General features: G+C 43.8%; 1 protein-coding gene across 2 annotated transcripts; it reads right to left on the bottom strand.

Moving 5' to 3' along the window:
- Positions 1-7,213: 7,213 nt before the first annotated feature.
- Positions 7,214-9,422, bottom strand: LOC100823136 (probable indole-3-pyruvate monooxygenase YUCCA9). Of its 2 annotated transcripts, none has more exons than XM_024460621.1 (3): positions 8,683-9,422; positions 8,191-8,568; positions 7,214-7,844 (listed from the first exon to the last, which is right to left on the bottom strand). In XM_024460621.1, the coding sequence occupies exons 1-3, from the start codon at positions 9,322-9,324 to the stop codon at positions 7,662-7,664; spliced, it is 1,203 nt and encodes a 400-aa protein (XP_024316389.1). In that variant the 5' UTR covers positions 9,325-9,422; the 3' UTR covers positions 7,214-7,661. The 2 variants fall into 2 exon arrangements, with proteins under 2 accessions (XP_024316389.1, XP_003563191.1); XM_003563143.3 differs by having other exon boundaries at positions 8,191-8,565.
- Between the last annotated feature and the right edge of the window lie 1,086 nt (positions 9,423-10,508).

Below are 10,508 nucleotides of genomic sequence, written 5' to 3'. Positions count from 1 at the left end.
AGCAAGCAGCAGCTACATATTCACTTTCAGCAGTAGACTGTGCAACAGAACTTTGTTTCTTAGAAGACCAAAGTACTAAAGAATCACCCAAAAATAAGCATGTACCAGATGTACTCTTTCTATCAATTCTACAACCTCCAAAATCAGCATCCGAAAATGCACGCAATATGATACTAGAGGAAGCAGAAAGCCAAATGCCAAAAGATTGGGTGCCATGTAGATACCTGAAAATCCTCTTGACAGCTTGTAAATGTGATGTACGTGGGGAAGCTTGAAACCGTGCACACAAGCATACAGAAAATTGTATATCCGGTCTAGAGGCAGCAAGATAAAGAAGTGAACCAATCATACTCCTGTACATCTTTTGGTCAACAGGTTCACCATCCTCATCAAGATCAAGCGACGTCGTAGATCCCATTGGTGTCATAATAGGCTTGCAGTTTTCCATCCCAAAACGTCGTAGCAGATCCTTCGTATACTTACTTTGATGTACAAAGGTGCCCTCCTTTGTTTGCTTGATTTGCAGCCCCAAAAAGTAAGTAAGTTCGCCCATCATGCTCATCTCAAATTCCCTGCTCATAGTTTCTGAAAATTCTGACACCAAAGCATGAGAGGCAGACCCAAAGATAATATCATCAACATAAACTTGTACGAAGAGTTGATCATTGCCATGCTTGAGTACAAATAAGGTTTTATCAACGTTTCCCATGGTAAAACCCTTTTCAAGTAAAAAAAATTTTAACCTATCATACCATGCACGTGGGGCTTGTTTTAAACCATACAAAGCCTTTGAGAGTTTATAAACATGGTTTGGGAAATTTGGATTCTCAAAACCCGGTGGTTGCTTAACATAAACCTCCTCATCAATGAAGCCATTGAGAAAAGCACTTTTAACATCCATTTGATAAAGCTTGAAACCTTTAGATGCAGCAAATGCCAATAAAATTCTTATAGCTTCTAATCTAGCAACAGGGGCAAAAGTTTCATCAAAATCAAGGCCCTCAATTTGAGTAAAACCTTGAGCAACCAACCTAGCCTTGTTGCGAACAATAACACCATCCTCACTTTGTTTGTTTTTAAAAACCCAACGTGTACCAATAAGGGTATGACCTGGAGGTGGTGAAACAAGAGTCCAAACTTGGTTACGCTCAAAATTTTCTAATTCCTCATGCATGGCATTGATCCACGATTCATCAGTAAATGCATGAGATATATCTTTGGGCTCAAAAGAAGCAACAAATGCAGAATGATTGTGAGAGTTAGAATCGATAAACCTTGACCGTGTGACTCTCTCAGTCATGCTTCCAATAATCTGTTCAGGAGGGTGCCTCTTTTGAATGTGTCGGGGTGCTGAAATATTTGACTCAGCAGCTTGCTCAACCCCAGCTTGAGTAGTCGAGGTAGTCTCCTGAGGGTGATCAATTGTAGCAGCAGTAGTAGTAGGTGTAGGAACAGCTACAGATGGTGCATGGACAGCAGGGGGCACGCCATCCTCCTCATCATCTTCATCATCTAAAAATATTCCCTCCCCCTGAACATGTGTTCCTGCATTAGAAACAAGAGGACTAGAGCCAGAACTAGCCTCATCAAAAGTCACTTCACTGGTTTCCATTAGTCGGTTAGTCTCGTAAACATAAACACGATAACCACGTGAATGAGCAGGATATCCAAGAAACATGCCATCATATGATCTAGACTCAAACTTATCTAGATTACCAGATTTAAGAACAAAGCATTTGCATCCAAAAACTCTTATGTGAGATATAACAGGTTTACGTCCAAATCGTAGTTCATATGGCGTTTTATCAATTTTGGATCTCAAGAACACACGATTTGAAACATAACAAGCAGTAGATATAGCTTCAGCCCAAAACTTTCTAGGAGTAGAAAATTCATCAAGCATAGTACGGGCCATCTCAACTAGAGTTCGATTCTTACGCTCCACTACACCATTTTGTTGCGGTACATAAGGTGCAGAAAATTGATGTTCAATGACAAGTTCATCGCAAAACTGATTAAAATATGAATTCTTAAATTCAGTTCCATTATCACTCCTGATAGTTTTCAAAGATCCTGGGTGCTCAACACTTAATCTATTCACAAGACTCTTAAAATGACTAAAAGCCTCATCCTTAGATGCCATAAAATAAACCCAAGAATATCTTGAATAATCATCAACAATCACCAGAACATACCACTTACCACCAAAAGATTGTACTCTTGATGGACCAACTGTATCAAGGTGTAGAAGTTGTCCTGGGGCATCAGTCATGACACCAGTAATGCGTGCATGAGAACCTGCAACCATCTTACCATGTCTACAAGGAGAGCATACAACATGTTTTTCTCCCTTAAGTTTAGGCAAACCATTTAAAACATTCATACCACTAATGCGAGTAAGATGATCAAAACCAATATGCCCAAGTCTACGATGCCAAAATAATAAATCTGTAGATGTGTTGGCAACTAGACACCTAAATTTTGCACTTGAAGCAGCATGAAAATCAGCCTTAAAAACTTTCCCAAAGCGTGATATATCAAAAACAAGATCACCCGAAGCATCTAAAACTTTGCAAGCACTCTTCTTGAAAGATACTTCAAGATCCTCATCAATCATTTGTGAAACCGACAATAAGTTGTATTTTAGATTTTCAACCAAAGCAACATCTTTGAACACAAAATTGTCGGTTACCTTTACTGTACCTTTCCCAACAACAGTAGAGGTCGAAGCATCTCCATAGGTTACACTTTCAGCCCGAGATGCACGTTTGAGAAAGGAGAACCAATTTTCATCACCGGTCATGTGACGAGAACAACCGGAGTCCACTAGCCATATGTTCTCCTTCCTCACGCGAAGTGCCTACAAACAAACACATGCCGAGATCTCAGTACTGGGGTTAAATAAAAAGCTTTTAGGTATCCAGTACTGAGATACACGACGAGTAGGCAGAGCACGAGTTTCTTTATACATTGGGACAGATTGTATGTATCTCGTGCAAGTTGAAACGGAAGGTGAAACATTCACCCTAGGCACATAACGGGGAGTAATAGTTTTATCATGAGCATAATGTGCCTTGAAGGAATTAGATCTAGCTTGTTTTCTTTCCTTTTTAATTACTCTAGCTAGTCTAAAACAAGAACCTACACCATGTCCAGGTTTATTACAATAAGTGCAAGTGTACCTACTTCCAGGTTTAGCATGTGATATATGACCTACATTTGCAATTGTTGAAGTATCATTAGACATGATGCCGGCAGATTTAAAAATCACATTGGTTGGCTTGTTAGATGTTTCAAAAATTCCATTACCAAGTGACTTAACAATAGTGGGTGGATTAGCCTTAAAATGAGCATGTGTATTAAAACCGAGGCCGGTCTTGTTTTTACTCACTTTAGACTTATCTAAAATCATATTCAGATTTTTGTGCCCACTAGAAAATTTCTGCAAAGATGCGTGTAAATAATTAACTTGATGAGACAAGGCAATACAATTATCACAAACACCATCAATGATTTGTTTTCCACTTTTACAATTAGCGCACAAAGAAACCTCTTGGATATGTAAAGCATTTTCAACATGAGAAACCCTAGCATTTGCATCTTTCAACTTCAATTCAAGAATATGACAATTATTACAAGAAGTTGAATCTGTCAAATCAGAAGTATCCATGCTAGCATTATTAATATGTTTACGTTTATGCACAATAGGTTTCTCATTGTTTTCTAATGCAACTCTAAGCTTATCAAGAGTATTATCATGAATAGAACGCAAAGAGGTAAGCTCAGAATATATAGAATCACAAGACTTGCAAGAATCATCATCAGGAATCATAGACTTAAGTTTAGTAATTTCAGAATTCAAGAATGCAATTTTCAAGTCATATTTCTTAATTCTTTTAGTAGCATGATCAAGCAAGGAACTCAATTTACTAGCACTTTTAAGTAATTCATCATAAGAGAGTTCTACCTCATTGTTGCTGTCACTGTCGTAGTCGTCACGGGAGGTAGCACTCTTATTGCTAGCCATAAGACACATCCCATTAATGTCGCGCTTTCCTTTGGATGCATCATCTTCATCAGACTCGATATCCACATCACTCAAGCATGGTTCACCATATTCATTGATTACAGAGAAAATACTGTGAGCCACCGCTCGAGCAAAGTCGCCCCTCTTTTTATTCTTGATGTTGAAGGGGCGCTTCTTCTTCTTGTCCTCCCCATTTTCTTCTTTCGCCATCTTGGATAAGAATTTAGGACAATTTTGGCGAAAGTGATTTGGATCACCACATTCAAAGCACCTTGGAGCATTGTTCCCACCTCTCTTCCTTGAACGAACATTTTGCAGGGCACGTGTAAAACGAGAGGTGAGGAGTGCCAATTCTTCCTCTGGGTATTGCTCTAGCTGTTCATCAGTTAGTTGAGACAAAGAAGACAGAGCATAACAATATGTAGAAGTACCATCATTAGATCTGCCAGGGTTAGTAACAAGTGCAATTGATTTGGAACCGGTTCTCCTAGCAAGAATATCTAATTCATGAGTTTTCAATTTTGAGTACAGAATATCAAGTGTAAGTGTGCTCATGACAGTAGATTCTCTAATAGATGTAACTTTCATCTCCCATCTGGACATATCTAATGCACTCAAAAGTTGCCTAGAAGCCTCAGCATCAGTATAAGTAACATCTAATGCACGTAAGTTGCTGAGAATTTTATTAAAGCGTGCAAAGAATTTATCCAAAGATTCACCTGTATTCATCTCAAATCTCATGTACTCCTTTTTGTACATGTCTTGACGCACCTCCTTAACAGAGTTTGATCCTTCATGATAACTACAAAGTGCGTTCCATACCTCATGAGCGGATGCAAGGTGAGCAACACGGTCGAAGTCACTTCGTTGTAGACCTTGGATGATGTAGTTCCTCGCCTTGTAGTTGTTCTCCACGTGGACCAAGTTTATTGGTGTGATCGCATTGTCCGCGGGAAGCTCATAGGGCTTGGCGATCTTCTCCCATATGGCGTAACTTTGTGCCATGATGTATGCCTTCATCTTCGCCTTCCAAAACTGAAAATCAACACCATCGAACACACAGGGTTTGGTAGAATACCTATCCATATCTAGCAAGTCTAATCAACCGGTTAAGATAGATTAGAGAAACCTTGCTCTGATACCAATTGTGAGATCGAGATAGGCAATCAGAGGGGGGGTGAATGATTGCGCGGAAGCAAATTAAAACTTTTCCCGAAAGTTCAAACCCTAAATCACCTTTCTGTCCGTGATAGTAAAACAGCCGTAACTTTTGATTGGATGAACCAAAAAATACGTATGAGTATGGAAAAGAAAGGTATTAAAATTATCTAACCAACGCAACAAGAATCACCTCAATCGGACTTACCAATCAAAAGATATGATCAAAATAGTAACAGCTGACAGAAAGTTACGAGGATTAATCTAAAACCAATTTCGAGGAATAACAAGAAAGATGAATTAATTGCAATCTTCTGTTGATCTCGTGATAAACCTGCAGCAAAGTATTATAAACTTGTGATGAACCTGCACCAAAGTATTAGAAAGATCTAGCACGAAGATTTCACGAAGATCCGAGAAGAACAGAGATGACACCGCCAACGAATCTCTTTATTGCAACGATGTCGATCGATTACAAAAGATGCAACCATGCATCCAAGAACTCTCCAAGAATTGATCTAGATCCAAAGCTTTGAGTTCCCTTACGTCCTTGCTAAAACCCTAGCTAGGATGCCCTCTATTTATAAGGGAAAATTCGCAACCCTAAACCGAATCCGAATCCAACACGGACTCCTCTGTCCCGGTCAGTATTTTGCCCGTGGGGCCCGCATACGACCTCGGATTGAGATGACTCCAAAATCAAAGTTGTTCGTCTCGACGACGCGCACAACTTTCATGTGGATCACTTTTCCAACCGACGCCATCTTAATGACGCTACTGTTTAATCTTTAAACAGCTCTCATCCAGCCACGGCTGGACCTACATATCTTCACCTCGATGTCACTTCATGCCATCAACTCTTCTTGATGTCTTCAAAACTCGACCATCACGTATCGAATATCTCCAATACCGTACATCTCCGGTATAAACAACATACGACAAACCGGTGCCCTCCCGGATCATCGTAGCTTTCACTTCCATTGTTCCTTCGCACGAACGTCCCGCATGACCTTGATCCTCGACCTCAGCTTCCCAAGCTTCGTCTCTCGATCCCGTCATCGACCACGTTCCTCTAGCTCCGGCAACACCTAAAAGCGAACACACAAATAACCAGTACGAGCACAAGTCCACGACTTGACTCAGGGTAAGTTCCAAATAACTCACGCCATGTTATCACATAAGAAACTAATGGATCAGCACACCACTAGCAAAGCATTAAGTCCAAACAAGATACATGTCATCACTTAAATATCCATATTATCCAAAGTATCCACATCAATGTTTCATCTAAAACACTTGCCAATGTTACACATCACATATGATTTCACACTTGACACCTGATCTATTTTACTCTAGTCAGCACACTCCACCTCACGTCGTATCCATCTACAGCAGAAACCATTCTTTGCCTGATCGCCTTTGCCATAACCACTGTTCGTCGGAGAAATCCCACTAAGTTTGAAAATTTCCATCCCGGATAGATTCCACATTCCAGAGGAGGACGAGGTGCACGACTTGAAACAAATCCATATGAGTGTGTGAGATACGATGGTGGTGGGATGGGCGCCACCATGGTGCCACGACGGTCATTCTATCGCCATCTTGGATCCTTGGTCTCAGAAGGCGGGAAACACGAAATCGTGATCAATATATCAGTAATCCTCTGGCTGGCCTGGGTGTCAGAAGTTCTCTAGGCACATGTTTCCTTGCAAAGTGTAGCGTTGTTCTAGTTTGCATCCGCTGTTGTCTGAGACGTGTTGGTCTCTTGCCCAGCCCTGCAGATTAGAGATAGATCATCACTTTTCTTCATGAGGTTACGATGAAAAGCTAGGCGAACTGATAGGCCTCACATCCCTCCTTCCTTTTTCTTTTTTTGCTTCTAGTCTCCTAGTCTTATTTCTTTTACTCCTTTTAGGTCCTTCCACCAGACCACCACCTATTTGACAATGGCAAGGAGGCTTTGACCAAGTCCATGTAGGTTTGACTATGCTTTGTTGGCATGCTAACTTTGAGTAAGAAGTTGTTGACTTGGTCTTTGCGACCTTCACATACGTAAACATGAATCTATAGATTCTGTACTACACATGAATGCCAACTCAGAGTCTCTACCAACCATTAGATCTACTACATAACATTCTGTACATAAAAACGCCCATGGGTACAACAAAAATTGGGCTCGATCTACTTGATTGCACTCAACCTGGCCTCAGGAAATGTTCAATCATCCATCCCCTGAATTCTGAAGCTTCACCACCATTTGTCCAGATGCCAGAACCATGTGGAAGAATCTGTTTCTGTTTTCACCCCCAGTTTTGGTCCGAACAAATCTTGGTACAATGGAATGGTTTGCTAGCTAGGTGGGTGACATATATATGTGGCACAGTTTGGTGCTTCCATGCCATGGCACTTACAAGATATATGAAGTTAGCAAGTTCGTCAGGGTTAAGCCTTTAGAAATTGAATTAGTATGCTTCCTTTATCTTGTGGCAGTTTGATGCTTCCATGCCCTGGCAATGTCTTGTGCAACCTTGACAGCATCTGAGGCGACACCAGAGAGGCCTCTCCTTGTGAACCCAACAGAGTAGAGCCCTGACTCCCCCTTCCAACCATCTGGGAATGGCACCCTCGGGTACCCTTCTTGGGTGAAGAAGTCACTTCCCTGATCATGGGAAATAAAAATTAAATGAGGAAACCTTTAGATATAAAACAATAAAAAGTAGAAGTGTAGACTTTTAGTACCTAACATCTTTCTAACTGTGCCCTACTTTGTTAGGCATAATTATCCAAAACCTTTCTAGGATCCTTTTTTCGGCAGAATACATCTTGCTTTGCCCCCATTAATTTAAAGCAGGCACAAAAATATAGCTTAAAGGAATCAGGTATAGGTTTACTTTTCAGTTGTGACTAAGTAATGTCTTGTTTGAGAAGAAAAGCCACCCATAAACAATTAGCTATTTAATTTGTTCCTCAATTGTAATAAGTGCAATAAATAAACTTGCGCACACCTTGAGCCATTGCGGGACGTTGCTGTGGTACCCGGTGGCCATTATCACGGCGTCGGCCGCCACGCGGCATCCATCAACCAGCTCCGCGCCCCCACGGAACAGCCTCCTGATCCCCGGCACGACCTCGATGTCGCCGGACCGGATCCTGGCGAGCGCGCCGATATCAAGCACCGGAGTCCTTCCCCTGGCGTTCTTGAGCTCCAGCGGGCCTGCACCGGACGGCCTCCTGATCCCGAGCTTCTCGAGGTTGCCGAGGAACATCCAGGCGAGGACGACGAGGATCCTGTCCACCAGCCACAGCGGCAGGAACCGGAGGAGGAAGACGGCCACCGAGAAGGTCGCCACGCCGAGCATCTCCCGCGGCAGCACGTGCACCTTCTTACCGACAAAAAAGCAAGGCAATCAAAATTAGACGTTGGATTTCCATGCATGTTATATACTCCGTATATGATTATGGACTCTCCGAGTCCGAGGTACATGTTGTGTGCTTACCGAGTCTCTGACGACCATGGCGGGGAGAGCATTGTGGTGGCAGAGGTCGAGGGAGACCTCCATGCCGGAGTTACCGCAGCCGACGACGAGGACGCGTTTGCCCCGGTAGGGAGCGCCGGACTTGTACTCGGAGACGTGCGACACGGGGCCATCGAAGTCCTCCATGCCGTGGATCTCCGGCAGGACGCGCTCGGCGTTCTCGCCCGTGGCCACGACGAGCCACCGACTGATGTACTCCGTGACCACCCCGTCCTCATCGTGGGCCTGGGCGTGCACCCGCCACAGCCCGGCGGCGCTGTCGTAGCGGGCCGAGGTGACGGACTGGTTGAAGCGCGGGCGGACGCCGAAGCGGGCCGCGTAGGCCTCGAGGTAGGCCACGAACTGGGCCTTGTCGGGGTACTCCGGGTAGTGATCCGGGAAGGGCATCCCAGGGAGCTCGCAGAAGCGCCTGGGGAGGTGGAGGCGGAGGCGGTCGTAGGTGCGGTGCTGCCACAGCGAGGCCACGCAGTCGGCGCGGTCTAGGACGACTGACGGCACGCCGCGCTCGTTGAGGCACGCCGCCACCGACAGCCCTGCCGGCCCGGCCCCGATCACGATCGGCCCGTTCACCCACACCACCCGGCCGCCGCCGCTCGCCGCCATCGTGTGTTCGTACAAGTGTACTCGTGGTCACTCTCACCTCCGAATGAAGCTCGAGCTATATGCGTGTGCTGAGAGAGAAGGTGAGTGAGGGGTGTAAGTGAGGAAGGTGCTGTAGGAGTGAAGAGGAGCGGTGCTGGGTATAAATAGGGGAGTGTTGTTGTTGTTGGGCTTGTTTTTTTTTTTTGACGCTTGTTTTTGTTGTTATTGTTGTTGTTGAATGGGAACTAAGGGATTCTAGTTAATTTGTCGTCGGGTTTGATTAGTTAACTGAGATCGATCCCTTTCTGATCTCCAGTTAATTTCCGGCGCGGCTTAATTGGCTTTGCTTTGCTTTGCTTTTCTGCAGGCTTATGACTAGAGAAATCAATACAGAATATTAATGAAGTACGTGCATGTGTACCTACTAGTAATGTGAGAGCGATTAGAGTAACCCGCCGATTGGAAAATTGGAACTAATCGGAAAATTCCCCATCATGTCCATCATCCGAAGGGATCGAGTCGAACCATATTGTATCCGACCAAGCGGCGCTGATGATCATTAGAGCGACGTTAATGTGATGTGATGTCTAAACCAAGTTGCTTATTCAATTTCGATCTCACATACTATATGCTCTCTCTGTGTCAGCGTCCCAGTCCTAACTCCACACACTCGTGTCGTGTTTAGACGTTCATGCGCATCCTGCACAGCCATATAACCAAAGAGCCCTTCTCATCCCAAAAGCCTGAACTGATGAGAGAGTGGCCACTCTCTCTTATATGCTGATCGTAGTCTCCTCCCACTAGCGAGATGGGACTAAAGTCACTGGCAACGCTCGGTACCTAACACTCTGCGCAAAATAATAATCCATACCAATCTGGTATATGTGCATACAGTACGTAAGTGGAGCGTGTAGGCTAGCTGCAAACTAAATTAAGCATGGTTGCATGCATGGGCGGGCGCGGCGGTGGGCAGCCTATGCATGGGTAGCGCGTATAGTATTTTTGACTTTCGGCCGGGGACTATAGGGGCCAAGGAAATTGGCAGGAAGGCCACTCTTCATTTATTAAATTATATTCCTCATCTTTTGCGAGCACGCGCTAGCTGTAGCATCATCCATGCAGGCAAACCCTATAATTTCACGCATGCATGCATGCACACATATATATGGCCTGATCAACACGGTAGGGCTTGTTTAGTTTATGTA

This window comes from Brachypodium distachyon, chromosome 1 (assembly GCF_000005505.3).
Source record: "Brachypodium distachyon strain Bd21 chromosome 1, Brachypodium_distachyon_v3.0, whole genome shotgun sequence".
Taxonomy (NCBI): Eukaryota; Viridiplantae; Streptophyta; class Magnoliopsida; order Poales; family Poaceae; genus Brachypodium; species Brachypodium distachyon.
Note: the sequence above shows the minus strand (reverse complement) of the source record. Positions and strands in the feature narration are given on the sequence as shown.